The 15,871-nt window shown below is 40.8% G+C and overlaps 1 protein-coding gene across 2 annotated transcripts in view; it reads left to right on the forward strand.

Annotated features, from left to right (window-relative positions):
* Nucleotides 1-15,871, forward strand: part of SLIT3 (slit guidance ligand 3) — a 477,403-nt gene that overhangs the window by 280,365 nt on the left and 181,167 nt on the right. For both annotated transcript variants that reach the window (XM_027643335.1, XM_027643336.1), the window contains 2 exons: nt 8,297-8,368; nt 13,425-13,588. In XM_027643335.1, the coding sequence (XP_027499136.1) occupies nt 8,297-8,368; nt 13,425-13,588 (236 nt within the window). The remainder of the gene's footprint in view (nt 1-8,296; nt 8,369-13,424; nt 13,589-15,871) is intronic.

A 15,871-nucleotide genomic window follows, 5' to 3' on the forward strand; every position in this document is an offset into this window, starting at 1 on the left:
CTAAAATTCCTCCCTTTCCCTCTCCCCTGCTCTGAGCTTCAGCTCCTGAACTCACCAGTCCCAGAGACTCTGGCAAAGGCACAGCCAGATTCTAAGAAGAGTTTATGAAGCAATTACAGGATTTAAGTTAATATACCGTAAAGTTATCACTCTGGGCAAATGTGATCATCTTGGTTCTTGCCAGGTGACAAAACAGGCATTTTAAGCAAAGAATTTGTTATTATAATAACTCAGTTTCCCCAAAGCCTGATGTTTTTGAAAGTAATGTCATGCCTTCAAGGGGAAAAAAAATTTGCCATAAACATCTGGCCTTTATAATAGGCTTAAATAGTTAAAATCTGACACTTGTATGCAAATTAAAATTAGCCACAGAATGGGAAGAACTGGGCAATTGTAGCAGTAAACACTGCTGACAGTTTTGTGCATAACTCCATGCTAAGCTTATTTATTTTATTTCTTCCATACATTTCCAAAAGGAACATTTTCTTTCCTCTGTGTCCTTGAGATAGTCATATTTCTGATGTCTGCTTCCCAAGTTAACAATGCTAGAGCCTCTCACCTTGCTGTGATGAGAACACTTGTGAACAGATTGTCAAAAGACTCATACTAGAACAGAAACCACAAATTGGCAACTAGTTATTTTTATTTCAGTGGATTTTGCTTGTCACCTGGAGACTATTTAGAACGTTATTTGCCTGGGCTAACATTGTGTTTAAAAATAGCACTTAGACAGTGCCAGCTCATTTTAGAGTTGGGTACAAATATTGAGACAAAACCCCAGCTGTTATTGCTTTTGCTGCTAATTTGAGGTGTCAGATCAGAGCTCTGCTGCTGTTATGTCAGTGAATAAGGCCCCTTGTGAGATCATTATGTTTTCTAACAGTCGAGAGTAACGGATTAATCAGTGCAGCATCAGTTGCTTTCATTATCTGCCCACATGGTAGTTGTGGGCTTTAACTTAAACAGCCTGTGGGGAGATCAAAGGCTCGAGTACAAGAGGCACTCGGGACTCCCCAGAACTCTGAAGAGATCCAGTTGAGTTTTGGACGTTGCCTAATGAGCAAAGCTTGGATGCCTTGAAAGTCGAGGGTGACTGTACTCAGTGCTGAGGGATAGAGTGCCAAAGCCATTTTGCTTTTTCATCAGAGGCCATAAGAAGCAGTAAATATTTAATTCAATGCAAATTCCTCCTGACCTGTGTGAAAAATAGCTCTTTACAGCTATTGGAAGTATAGCTCCTTTTTGCCCTGCAATCTGAAAGTTAATTAGAAACATTAATTATGGCAGTGTATAAAATTCAAGTCTTGGTTTTATTACTAAATATAGATTCAGATTCCCTTTTTGGAATTGCTGCTGTTAGTTATATTGGGTGGTATGTAAGGACTGGAAGGGGTTTGAAGTTGTCATCTGCTATCCTGCTCTGGGCCCATCAAATCCTGACAGGAATTCATTTAGTCTTTTATCACAGGTTTCACTTTCTGATCACTGTACAGCTCTTTTCTGTATTTTTCCTGATTTTATTGTAAGAAATATTTCCCCTGTATCTAATGAAAATTCCCCATTATGAAATTGAAACCTGTTACTGCTTTGCTTAACCCTTGTTTGAATACAAAAAAACAGAGAACGTCTTTTCCCTTTGCAGTGGCTTTTTATGTAGTTGAAGGGATGCTTAAAAGCAAATTACATGGATGTGCTAACACAGAGATCTAAGGTACTGTCACTGTTAGTGTTAAATTTTGCTGCAGATGCAGTCACCCAAGTTTGTTTCATCTCTAGTATTTCAGACAGACCCTTAGATCCTCCTCTTTATGTGCACAAATACTGATAGTGATGTCTAATCTTGCATGAGCTGCACAGTTTCAGCCCACATCTACAACTGTGAAAAGATTCCTTCACGTATTTTTATTTACCAACACTACACATACACAGCCTAAAGCTTTTCAGTTTTGGAGAAGTTGTGTTTCTGGCAGTGCCAGGGACAGACTAGTGTTGCCTTTTGAGCTCCACTGGCAACTTGGGGTGGACTGTTCAGCCTATTTTTGCATCAGTTCACCCACTTCTGAGTAGAGATAACATTACCCAGAAAACTATTTACATGAGAGGCTTAATTATGCTTGGAGATGCCTTGGTTAAGTCTGAATAAATTTCCTGTTCCCATTTACTGGATGTATGGTTGCACTGGGGACAGGAGCCTGGAAACCAGGCAGTTGTGGGAGAAGCAGTAATCGGGGAGCCTGACAGTAATTCACTCCTGGGAACGTTACAAGGCTGCAGACACACCGTTTGTGGCTCTCCATTGCATGCACACAGATAATAATCTTGCATTAGGCCCAATTACATGGTGTTATGGACACACAACACGGGGATTACACACCCAGCCACCGAGCACCCCGTGATAAAGCAGTGCTGTAATTGGAGGAGACAGAAGGAAATGTTAGTTGTTAGTGCTACTACCACTGCTGCAGTGCCTGGCACTGCTGTGCCCCACCAGCCCTGTCCCTTTGATTTGCTGCTCCATTTCAGTGTCTCACTTTCAAAGCACAGGTTTATCACAGTGCAAGATAACTCGGCACCTTCTCCTTTCCACAGTGTGTTGAGGGAGATTTGAGCAGGAAAAAGGAACTGAACAGCTGAGGTTGAAGCCAGACAGTCAGAAACATGCTACCAAAGGAGGGCTGGTGTTCCTGCTATCAAATCCCATGTATTAGAAGCCTGTAAAGAATCTACAATGCCCAAGCATAAAAGGCATCAAAACCAGAAATCTAGTATATGAGCTGGTGCCTTTGCAGATCTTTCTCCCCATTTACCTATCAGTAAATGACTCTGAGTATTTCCTTCTAACTGAGAATTTTGCAAATGCTGCGATGTCCCTTGGTCAGCCAAATGTGACACAAAAGCAGCCTGGCGTGGATCACCAACCTGAATGGCCAGCACAGCCATGTGTTACAGCCTCCAGGAACCATGCTTGTTAAGGCTCAGGGAGAAGTGTGTTCTCAATTTGAATTAAATTTGAGTTAAGATTCCTCAATTTGATTAGCTGCTTTGCTAATCAGCTGCAGAAATGGAATGGGAAAGAAAATCAGTCTCTGTTACCGTCAAGTAACACGGAATATCCTCAGCATCTGACAGGTCTCCCCTGCCCCTTCCATTGGAATCTCTTCAGACTGTAAACAAGAAGCATCACTGTGGGTGTGGTGCTGTACTGATGCACAGCTAGTGATCTGTGTACATTGTGAAAATGCCTTATAGTCACAAAAATGGACATCTGCATAGTAGTTTTTCCTTTTCTCAGTGAAAAACTAGGATACCAGAACTATTTTTAAGGTGGGGTGTACGAAGTGGTTTTGTCATCAAACAGTGTGGTGTATTTAACAAAAAACCCAACCCTCCCATAGATTTTCCCACTTGAAGTGTGTCTGGGAAACAATAAGACAGTCACTATTTTAGAGAATAGTGATTATTTTAGATAATTCTGTTACGTTGTGTAACGTCTTCTGACATCCTTGCCAAAATATCCTTTTGGTTCATGTCTACTAAACTGGGATAGAACACGTAGATATATTGTACTGAAAGTAGTATTTCAGATGAAAAAGTTGACAGACATTCTGGTATTTATTGTATGCTCTTAATCACATTGATTGAAGTCCAAGTAATAGAAGCAAAATCTCTGTGTACTCGGTGATTTACAGAATTGACGGTGTTTGACCACTGACCTCAGAATTAGTCCAAGGGACATGAAAGGATATTTAGAGTTTGTGAGTTTTTAAAATAAAATACTTTATTTTAAAAGTATTAAGTTTTTAAAGTAAAATACTGTAATATTAGAAGGGTTCAAAATTTATATATTTATACCTTTTCCCCCCAAATTCTCTTCCATAAAAATTTATGATTGCTTCTAGCATTAGGAGTATAATTTTTTTCTGACTCTCACCTAGTCTTGAATACTTGTATACCTATACCAGAGAGTGGAGAAAGATGTGAAGAATAATGCATAAATATTATCTAAAAAACCACAGACATGACAGTCATTTCTACATGTTAATGATTTTACTGTCATTACATTGAGTCTGTAATTAAGACCTCTTTGTCAGGGAAATACAGTGGTGTATATGAATTTGGAGCAAGCCAGAACAGAAGAAAAATGTGCACCAAAAGTTTGAGGATAAGTAATTGTTTTCAAATCATGACAGGATTGCAGACTGAGCATTCTTTCCTTTAGAGAAGTTCTGATTAGTAGGGGCTATAAATCAGCTTTATTCTTCAGAAGGAGGAAAGCAGCTCCACACGTGGCTCTAACCAGTTTGGACAACTGGCAGAGGAGTGAGTAAGGAGAGCAGCTCCTCTGGGGCTGTAAATTGGAGTCAGTGGGACTGTGACACTTCACAGTGGTGGAGGAGGTACCACCTCAGAGGTTGCTGATCTCACGTTATGCATCTCCCAAGTAGTCCTTGGAGGATCCTCAGCTCTGCTGCAGTCCTGCTCCTGCTGAGCTTGCAGGATCTGACAAGGATCACGGCCCAAGGTGGGAAGTTGGCTGGCATAAATAATATTGTCTATAACCTCAGTTTCCTGATTCAGCGTTTTGGATGTGAATAGTTTACAGGGAGAGGACTTCTAAATGAGAGGACAGTGCTTTTTCAAGGGACAAGGGTTCTGGAAGAGGTGGGAGGTATAAGGCTGGCAAGAACTCAGCAGAATATAATTTTCTCCACATGATGTTGGAGGAGTCAGAAGATTCTGGAAGTTTTCTACTTCTCCCAGCTCCCTGGTGTTTGTGAACCTATTTCTGTGGATCTGAATCTTAGGTGGATCGAGATGAGGCTGGGTCTTGGAGCAGCTGGCAGATGACTGGAGCACAATTTATTTTTCCCTTCATGTGCTAAAATGCTGCTGTATTGTGTACTCACCATTAATGGGACACATCCCTTAAAAAATCCTAGCTGGGAAGGCAAGATGGAAAGCTTTGCAGAATATCTCTGGAGCACACCTCTCCTGAGCATGTTCCCATTCCAGAGCCAAGGAGTTCCCACTGCATGGGAGCTGCGTGCTCTGCAGGGGTAAATTCCTGCAGCTCCAGCTGGGCTGTAGTGCAGGCAGTTCACTGGCAATTAGTGCCCTTTGCAGTGTTTGGCCTCCTTTGTTCTGAAATAATTGCTGTTATCATAGATGTTTTATTGCCTTCATTATGGTTAACATTTAAATATCAATGAAATAGTATGCTACTAAGTCATCTGTGCAATAGCTGTCTGCTGGAGTTATCCCTGAAATTTGTGTTTAAAGAGTATATTAATTCAGCAGTGACTTAGGATTCTTAGAAGGAGGGTTATGTATTTGTTGATGACTTATGGGAAACCATTGCTTATTTAAAAATAAGCAAATATTTGAAACGTCTGCAAAACCTGAGCCACTCTCATTTGATGTCCTGTGAGCAGAAATACCACGTGATTGGAATAATGCTCTGGCTGCTAAATAGAATATTTTAAAAATTTTTGAAATACTTTTGGATCATCGAGTCAGACAGTAAAGGGTGACCTTTTTGCATCCACAAGAAGAATTGCACTGGGAGTCAGGCCTGTGTTCTCTGCAGAAGGAAGCTCACTGTCACAGCCTATTCTGCCTGAATCCAACCCACGTCCCTTTGAAACCAATAGAAAATCTCTCTTGAATTCCTACAACCTCCACTGACTTCTGTAGCACCACGTGTGACCTATTCAGACATCAGCTATGGATGCAATTTGATTTTTGTGAGCTGACTTTACATGTGGCTTTTATTTATCACTCTATACCTAAGTTCTTCCATCTGACTTCGTAGCTTGTTTTAATGTAACAGGCAACCGAGGCAGGTTTGCCTCAGAATTATATTTTTATGTTTACAGGAAAAAGAAATGGTGGTGCAATTATAAATTCCATTTGTGAGCCCTATTTGAACTTCCCAAAAAGCAAATAAATACGAATACAGAGGGGTGGGTGTGTTGATGTAAATATTTATGCACTCTTAATGGGTTTGTTCACTTTCTGAAATTGTTGTACAGGCTTGTTTTGGCCCCCTGGCCACACAGGACTGTGGTTGCATCACTGGGTAAATAAGGCAGTTGAGCAGTAGCAAGGGTATGACACAGTTTCATTTTGCATTGTAAAATCTGCCACAACGTGTGTTGTCATGATGAGATGAGCAGGAATTCAGAGGCAGAGCTTCCAGCCCTGCAGATGTGCACTGGTGCTGTGTGTGTCACTGCCAGCACTGCAGCCACAGCACGGCAGAGAAGGGCAGGCTGGGATGCACAGCTGCCAGGGACAGGGCTGATGGATGTGAGAGCTTCCTTGCTGCTTTACTGCTCAAGTTGACAGTGTTTCCCTCTTCATCTTGTCCAGTACATTTATAACAGGCTGTGTTTGACTCCTTGCATGTTGAGGAACTGAACGCACAAAGCCAGTGGTTTGTGCACCCAGTGATCCCAATGCTTATCTACGCGTTTCTTGTCTGATTTCTGATAGCCTCAGTTTTCCAGAGGATCTGGAATGAATACTACATATTATACTATAAGCCTTGTTATGCTAAGACCTGCAGCTCTTATCAGCCTGGTGTGTGAATGTGTGGGACTCGACTGACACAGATCTCTGGCAGCAGATCTCACATGCAGATCCCAGATTTTCAAGACTCTGCTTCTACTGACATAACTCCCTGTGCTCACAGATTTGGAAAGGAAGGGGAATTTTGCTCTGTTGATGCAGTTTGCTGTCATGGGTATGTCAGCCCCCATGCTGGCTCCAGATTGCCAGTGTATCCATCTGGAATACCAGCTATGATCCTGCTAACAAAGTGGTTGAGTGCTTTCCTGCTGGGATGCAGTGCAGCAGCAGCACAACCACAGTGCTGTCAGTGTCAGAGCTGCTCACACCCCTATCCTGAGCTGCCTGTGCAGAGCTGTGTTACCCTGCAACCTCCTGGCTTTGCCAGTATGCCCATGTGTCTTCCTGTGTACCCAAAAACCAGCCTTAATAGGATATAATCTAATTAGCTTTAATCTGCTGATGTAGATGATGGCTTTGCCAGGGGATTTCTAGGCAGAACTGTAAAATGTTTTTAAATTGGCAGATGACCAAGAGGGCTGGTTAACTTCTGTAATACTCTTCTAGAGTTTCTGATTAAACATCCTATGTAAATATATGTCATTGGAACAACTAAACAGTCCAGGGAAGGAGAACATGCCTTTATGTTGCTTCAGCAGGTATTTTCTTCAGCGCATACATAAACATACACCATAAACATGGTGTCTTCTATCAAGGTGACCCTGTGGAGTGCTGTGCCCCTTGTAGAAAGCAGAGGTTGCTCCATGCCTTGGTGCTGTGAGCACCACATGTTTCAAATAGGCAGTGGCAGGACTGGCCACGCTGGGACACGGAGTCGCCACCAGATCCATCCATTCTCACGACAAACCAGCCTGCAGCATTTCCAGCTTTGGTGCACTTGCAGCATGGCAATTACGCCCTCGTTGGAGTGCTTTCCATTTCCTGTGCCATCTTGATAAACTTTATAGCTTCTAATTTGCTAGAGAGTCATTGATATAATTAGGAGTCCCGTAAATGGGAGCAGCACACTCAGCTGATGGCAATCGAGCCAGTTCATTTTCCATAAGAAGCTCTAAGAGGGTCCCTCCCAGCAGTGAGATTATTTTCTCTTTAGGCTCAGCTTTGATAGAGCAGCAGCAATCCTTACACGCCTGGGTCATGACATGTTTTATTGCAGCCCGTTCCACTACCCATATATTTTTTCATAAGGGAGCCCATCCGTCCTTTTGTTTCCAAAGAGCAATTTGAGCTGTCTGTCCATGTCAGCAGGCTGTGTTAACAAGGCTGTGAGAGCCAACAGCTCTCTTTTTGTGAGATGAGCCCTGTAAGTGCAGAGCTTTCACACTGCTGGGTCCCGGTCTGATGTCCCTCCACTCAAGTTGCACCAGGTTTTCAAACTAAGTGGCAGCTGAACCCACAAGGCTGAGTATGTTCCAGTAGTCAATAAAAACTCATCTCCTGCACTCCTGGTTACTCCACCATGGTAAACACTAACCTTGAGCCATTCTCATGCTACTGTTGGTTGTTTTCCCCCTAATATCATCTTTCATGGTATGTCACAAATTGTCAGAGGTATCGAGGAGTGTGTCTTGCTGCTCACAGCCGGGCAGATTTATTAGCAAGGATTTTATCAGTTTGTTTCTGTAAATAGTGTGTTGGTGAAGAAATGTAAATAACTGACCAATCTATTATTCTCTTTTCTCTCTATTTTTTTTTCTCCTGACAGTACCCTCAACAACAACAACATCACCCGCATTCCTGTTACCAGTTTCAATCACATGCCAAAGATCAGGACTCTGTGAGTAATATCCTCTAATATTATAACATAATGATGGTGTAAAACAACTCTTTGCCTGTTTGTTGTCTGTGATAATCTCATTTCAGTCTCTCAGGCTGCCTTGGAGGCCTGGGTGACTGCAGAGCTGGGGAACCCAGGCAGGGGTGTGAAGGTGCCTGGTGCCCTCAGGGCCCTGACAGGCACTGTACTGGATTTACCCAGAATTAACATCCAGTTTTATCAAGAATTTGAATTTACCCAGAAATGAAACTGGCATTTTTTTTCCCCATGGGAAAGTCCATAATGTGAAATGTTTTCCAAGCTGGAACATCATGAAGATCATAAAAACTGCTCAGATGGATCAAATTATTGAATTTGGTTAATATCCTGTGTTTCAGTCCTAGTTATTCTTTTCAAATTCAGAATACTAATTGGTGAAACAGGGCATTTTTAAAGAACTTGAAAAAGTGTCTTTCCCAGATACTATCTGAAACAAAATGTCACTGATTCTGATGCATTTTTTTATAAAAGCTTCTCTTACATCAAAGCTGTCTTTTTGTAGCAGGACGCCATTGCACTGGAAAAGCTTTGATCTCTAGTAGTCCAAAATACAAAGATGTGAAATTAGACTGACCATTTGTATAATTTAGCCATAGCCTACCAAAAACATATTCTTTAAGTACCTTATTCCTTTAAATTGCTTTAGGCAAGATACAGCTTCAGGAAAAGTCATGTTTAAACAAAACATCTGTTTTTCCTCCAAAATCTCAAACTCAACCAAGATGTATTTAGTTCTAAAGGCAAAGAAAGGCAAATAGTAGCTAGCCTGAAAATTTTCTGTGCCACTGAAAAAATGAAATCCTTCAAGGATGCTGCATGTGCCTTTGTAAAATCATATTAAATAAATTAACAGAACTGAAGAAAAATGGTTCTTGCTTGTGTCAATCTGTGTCAGATAACCTCTGACTTAAATTTACATTCTTCATTAAATGATGGCATTATTAGATCTTAATGTATGTATTTAAATGGAAATGTTTGTCTTTTAGAAGGGAAGGGATGAAGAAGATAAAGGTGTAGAGTTAAGGTTCCTGGAGTTTTGCCTTTTCTTATTCAGTCACAGTGCTCCAGAAAATTTGCCTGGCTTTTCCAGATTAGCCACCCTTGTCTGTTAGCACAGCTCGGTGCCTTCTGCCATTTTCCTTTTAGTTTAATTTCAGAGATGGCTTTGTCTATAGCTCCCTGGAGACTTACACTGACTAATCCCCCTCTGCTGTAATTAAGGGGAAAAAAAAAGAAAAGAAAAGAGAAAAAAAAAAAGGGAAGGAAGTCATAAATAGGATTTATAAAGGGAAGCTTTTGTATTGAATTCTGAGAGCCACGTTTTATAGAACATGAATGCTGACCCACTCTAAAAGGATTTGCTGGAAATTTAATTTAGGGTCTATGGCTAAAAGGGCAATTTTAGCAAACTTGCATTTGTATTCCTTCACCTTATGTTCTTTAAAGGTAGTTTCATCAATATCAAGGGACATGTTTCAGTCTCCAAAGATTGCCAAATAACACACAGTACCCTTAGCAGATCAATATAGGAATTGAAAAGTCCTATATAAACAGCTGGAAATATAGTAAAATGTTTTGGTTTTCAGTCTTCCATTCCATATGTTTCAACAGAGGCAGAAAAGTCACCAAAATAGCAATTAATAGAAGATAAATACCAGAATCAAATAGCATTTCATAATTTTTTCTGCTGCTCCTATGTATTAAAAATTCTTCCTCTACCCCAAGTCATCTTAGCACTTTTCACAATTAATGCTTTATCAATTATAGTTATCATCAAAACAATCTTTCATTAGTACATATTACTTAATATTCTCTGAATATCTTCTGTTCAGGCTGTCACCTGTTGAGGTTAATACCATTTTGATTTAACCAGATTTTGTGTCCATGGGTAGCACTGCCCTAACCACTAACATATAGCTGAGCACATATTAAACTGATCAGGTTTTGTTCACCTATGCAAAACATTTACATAAGGATATTTTTGGGGCGGAAATGTTAACATTAATATTGTCTCTAGTTTCCTGAGCTTTAGCACACTTGACAGCCTGTTTCTCCTGCATTAATATACAACCTCAGTGAAGAGTCTGCACGGAAGGAGAAAGCTGTCTGAGGTGTAACAGCTGAAATAAATTTACCATTTAATCTGTTGGCTGTTGATGCAAATTCAATCCAAATGGATATTGAATGATGCTGTTACAGTTTGATGACTCTACTGTTTTCTCCAAGAACGATCATCAATCTGTACACCTTCTCAGAGAGCTTCACACTTAGGTGTGCTTTTTTTTTTTCCTTGTAGGAAATCCCTGGTCTGAATGTACTTAAGTAGGGACAAGCCCTTTATCCCATCAGCTGAGGCCCAGTGCACTGTGGATATTTTCCCTGTGTGTCTCTTTTACACTCTAGTGAGATCCATTAGCAGGACATTTGAGGCTCCTTCTGCAGCAGCTACATCTGCTGTGATGGTTCTGTGGATAAATGGCTTTTTCTTCATGGCTCTCAAAACAATCTGCTCATTTTAGAACACAGAAGGAAAAATAAAAGGTATATTCACCTTCAACATGACCTCTGAGGGGAAAGAATGAAAAAAATGAGAGAAGTGCCAAGAAATTTTGAAGCACTTGAAAAACTCCTTACTAAAATCAGCTCTTCTGTGCTAACCTTTTTTATTTAACTGTCTTTTCTGCTGTTAAGTTTCATTGATCTTTTAGCCTTGATTGGAAGTGACAGGAATTAGTTTTTATTGATCTGCTTTCCTTTGCTTGAAACAGCTTTATTTATGGTAAAGCATGTCCCCTGTATCTGTTTGCTTAATGGTAAGTGTACTGTTGTCTCTGCATGTGAGAGTGACTGCTGAGACAGGTAATTGCATAATTTCTTCTAATTTTTTTATTTGAGGGTAAACTGAAAATGTGCAAAATCACTTCAGTGCCTTTCATGTTCACAGGGAATTGGTGTATAATGCTTTTGAAGTACTGTGAGAAGTCTTTTTGTGGCTGTATTCATTAATATAATTATCAAAAATATATTCTAATGGGCTGCTTTGTAAAGACTGATAGGCTCTCTAAGTGGTCTCTTCTCAAAGAAAATAGTATCCGTGTAAAAAAAACTTGAGCAATTAAAAGAAGGGCTCTGCTGAGGCAAAGCAGTGGTGGTTTGCTCTGCTGAAACAGGAAGCCCCAGGGTCCAGCTTTATCAATTTAGTGAGGGGGGGAAAAGCAACTCACAGAATTGGAAAACTGCCCCTTTTTGTGAAATTTATTACTCCTGCCTGCCTTACATTCCTGTGCAGGGGATGCAGGGAATGGCATGGGATGAACTCAGTTCCAGTTCCTGAAGGAAGATGATCCTAAGTCTCATTGTTGACTGCTGTGGGAAGGATGAGACCTTGAGGATTTGAATGAAATGCTGACTCTCTTAAGTTAGAACAAAGTCTTACTAAGGGTTATTTCTGGCTAAATGATATTTATGTATTTATTTATTTATTCTTTCCTTCAACAAAAAGGCAGGTTAATAGTTCATAATAAGAAAACATTTTACTAGAAATCTAACTTACTGCAGCTTCACTTAAATAGCTTCATGAGCCCTAAACTCGTGAAGGTCTCGTAACCATCCTTCTAGAACAATTACATGTTACAGTGCTCCCAGGAGAGCAGTGCCTTCCATCTCTGCAGGAGAAACTCTCAGTTCCAGATTTGTGGGGTATTTTTTACCATGGCTGCCCACCCCAGACATACAAATCTGGGGACTGTCAGCCCGGGCGCCACTGCTGAGCTGTGCTGCTGCTGTGCAGTACAAACAGCTCCCAGGCAGACAGTTAATTTATTTGGAGGATGGACAAGGCTAAATCCGGTGCACACCAATTCTGTGCCTGCAATATTAGTGAATAATGCTTTGTCTAACTGTTTCTGACAGGATTTTCAATCTGGTTTATCATTTCATTTGGGGTAACACTGCAAATCTATGACTCATTACGGGAATGAAATAATTAGTGTCCTGGGCTTTTGTTTTGACCTTAAGTTTGGTAGCTATTAAAATTGCCAGATTTGCTCCCTGAACACATCATGGTTTTGCAGACTTCTCCCCACAGTGTGATAATGCTTCTGCAAATCCCTGGTGCCAGGCATGGAGCAGGCTGGACAGGGAGCTGCATGGATAGATCCTACATGAGTTAAAAATTCCTGTCTAGGTCCTGCACATTTGCAGTAAAAAGAGCATTGATGAGTTCGTACAGGCAACACAGCAATATAAAGGTGTCAATAGACTCTGATGTGGAGGGGTTCTCTCTTCCCTCTTTTTCCATCTCCTCAAAGGAGGGAGAAGAGGGAAGAATCACCCATCATCCTGTTTTTCAGCCTGGTCCTCATGTTTAGACAAGCCTCTCTTTGAATTGACTCAGAGATATCACATTCATGCAATTCTTTGTGATATAAAATCACAGGCAAAGTGATTACTTGTCACAATCTTAAATTCTGCATGTTCTTGTCTCTAGAATTCCCAGCTGTAGATGGGTCATTATTGAACTTCATTTTTCCAAGACATTATAACTAATAGCACTAATTTATATGTGGCCTTTGTGTCACAGCATCACAGAATATGCCGAGCTGGAAGGGACCCACAAGGATCATCCAGTCCAGCTCCTGGCCCTGCACAGGACCATCCCCAAGAGTCACCCCATGTGCCTTTAGAGTATCATCCAAATGCTCCTGGAGCTCTGTCAGCCTTGGTGCTGTGCCCACTGCCCTGAGGAGCCTGTTCAGTGCCCAACCACCCTCTGGGGGAAGAACTTTTTTCTAATATCCAACCTAAACCTCCCCTGGCACAACTTCAGGCCATTCCCTGGGGTGTGTTACGTGGCAGCGTGGACAGTCAAGCCCTGACTCAGCTGCAAGCAAGAACCTACAACGACCCTACTGAAGCTGCAGTGTAGAGTCTGGCAGACTTGTACTTGATTGCACTATTTGTGGCTTATGTTTTAAAAAAACCTACCAATAACTGCAGGTTTTTGTGTCTTTTGCAGGCGGCTCCACTCCAACTTCCTGCACTGTGACTGTCACCTGGCCTGGCTGTCGGACTGGCTGCGGCAGCGCCGCACCATCGGCCAGTTCACCTTCTGCCTGGCCCCCGTCAGCCTCAGGGGCTTCCTGGTGGCAGAGGTGCAGAAGAAGGACTTTGTCTGCTCTGGTAATGGCCCCAATTACTCGTTTCTCTGTCAGCTGGTGGGTTTATGTCGCTATTCACATGAAAAACATCGAGTGGAAAACGACCGTGTTGTGTTCCAGTGCCATCCTGTAGCAATCCTGGTTTTATCACTGCTAAAATGTATGGGAGCAGATCAAGTTGTTGGGGGTTTTTTTTTCAACTTTATAAGAATTATTGGATTTCAGTTAACATTTCACTTCTCACATTATTTTTTTTTCTACTTTAACATTGCCAATGATATCAACATAAGAAATCAATTAAGTGTGGATAATCTGGTGTTTCTCAAGGGAAGAGCCTTACAGCTGACTGGAATAAGAAAGAAAGGAAATAGAAAATGCAAATCTGAGTGTGTTGACAAATGATTGGACAATAGAACATGAGGAACAGATTTTATCCTGGAGACTAAAACAGGACTCTTAGGAAGCCAATGCACTTTGCTGTCCTGCAAGTTTCCACACTGATAAATGAGGCAGATGATACATGGCAACTCACAAACCATGTGTCTGTGTGTTGGGCCTATTCATCAAATCTCTAGAACTGCACTTGGCTCTTGTGTGATACAAGTAGATTTTCCTAAAATAAGAAGAAAAACAAAGAAAGGGAAAAGTAGAACAATTGGAGAAAAGAAACGTCTGAATTGGGTTGATAGGAAGGAACTGGTGGAGGAGAGCTATGGCAGTGGGTATGACGTGAAAAAAGATACCAGACATAAGTTTGGGGGTAATTTTGTAGGCCCAGTGGAACACAGGGAGCTTGTCATGAAGCTGATGTGAGTTCTAACCTTGACAGACTGAATCTTGTGCTGTTGAGTTCTTTCTCTCTCACAGCCCTGAAGCTCCATCCGATTGGTACGTGGGTTGGCTGATGGAAATACAGTAGAATTGCTTGTGCTAGAAATGTTTTTAGGAATGCCTTTTTTCTGTAGTTTCATTTACATGTGACAAAGAAAGAGAAAAAGGATTTTACTTGGAGAAGACCCTGCTTAACTACAGTATATTCGTGCCCAGGTGTGCAGAAGTGTTATGGGCACATGGAAAACGAAGTTGCACGCGAGTGGTCTTTGAGACATGATATTCAAGAGTGCTGAGCAGCTTCTATGCAGTTGTGGAGATGATGCCCAGAATATCTTATAAGTTACATCAAAAGTTTAAAATAAGTTTAAAATAAGTTTAGAAATGTTAACAGTCTTGGGAGAGAAAGGATAAAAGAAATGGATAAATGAATTAAGCTATTAGGAGAAGCTAATTTTACCAAAGAGGTAACCACAGCTTTTTTTTTCCCTTAAGAAATGAAGTTTTAGATGGGGCATGGGTTCAGCTATTTGGATTTATGACATGGTGAATGAGGGAAAATGAGTTGTTTAAATCAGGAGAAGAGATAATAATTGCTGAATGAGAAATGTAACGTGAACAGAACCCATTTAAATGGGGTTTTCTGTGCAGACTGTGACTTCCAAAAGGGACAAGGATTTTAACAGTTGCCTATTGGATCAAAAGCATATAAGGGTGCTCTCAAGATTTGCCTGCTTTTAAAAATATATAAAATAATGAAAATTCAAGGAAAGAAGTTTTCAGTGAGACAGTACATCAACTGTATCCGTGTAACTCTCATTTGGGAAATGAAATTAAATGTACTGAAAAAGAAATTCATTTGAAGAACTCATTTTAGTGGAGGCTTTAGCCGAGAACTCAGCTTAGTACATGCTAGTTCAACAAAACCTACATGGACAGCTAGTTTAAAGAGCATATAAATCTTCCCTTTTCCTTATTACAGTTCTTATTCCTAATTTTACAGCATAATTTGTTAATGTTTGACTATAAAGTCAAACTAGGACAGATGGTGAATAGTGAACTGAACTTGTCCTTCTGCAAAGGAATTTTATAGAAGTTAAGCTTGTATGAATCACTGTAACTAGCCTGGAGCTGGCAGTGAGAGCCACCTTTGCATCACAGTTATGAAGAGCTGAAATAGAAAGTAGTGAACAGTAGCTCTGTTTGAGTACAGGCTCAGAATCTTAAGCACCTGTGTTTTTATGGCAGTGGGAATATCATCACAGGAAAAGGAAACTCAGCTTTTCCTTCACTGTGAAATGGGCTTCATTAGAGCATTCCAGTTCAAAACCTGTGCTTCTGGATGCTTCAAAGGAGCAAGAATAGATTTGGGGAAAGAAGATAAACAACATTGCAAAACTGACTTCTCTTTATTGTTTGATCCCTATGCGAAAATAGTGGGGTTTTATAATTTTATGGGAAATACTTTTTTGGA

This window comes from Corapipo altera, unplaced genomic scaffold (assembly GCF_003945725.1).
Source record: "Corapipo altera isolate COAL_440 unplaced genomic scaffold, ASM394572v1 75, whole genome shotgun sequence".
Taxonomy (NCBI): domain Eukaryota; kingdom Metazoa; phylum Chordata; class Aves; order Passeriformes; family Pipridae; genus Corapipo; species Corapipo altera.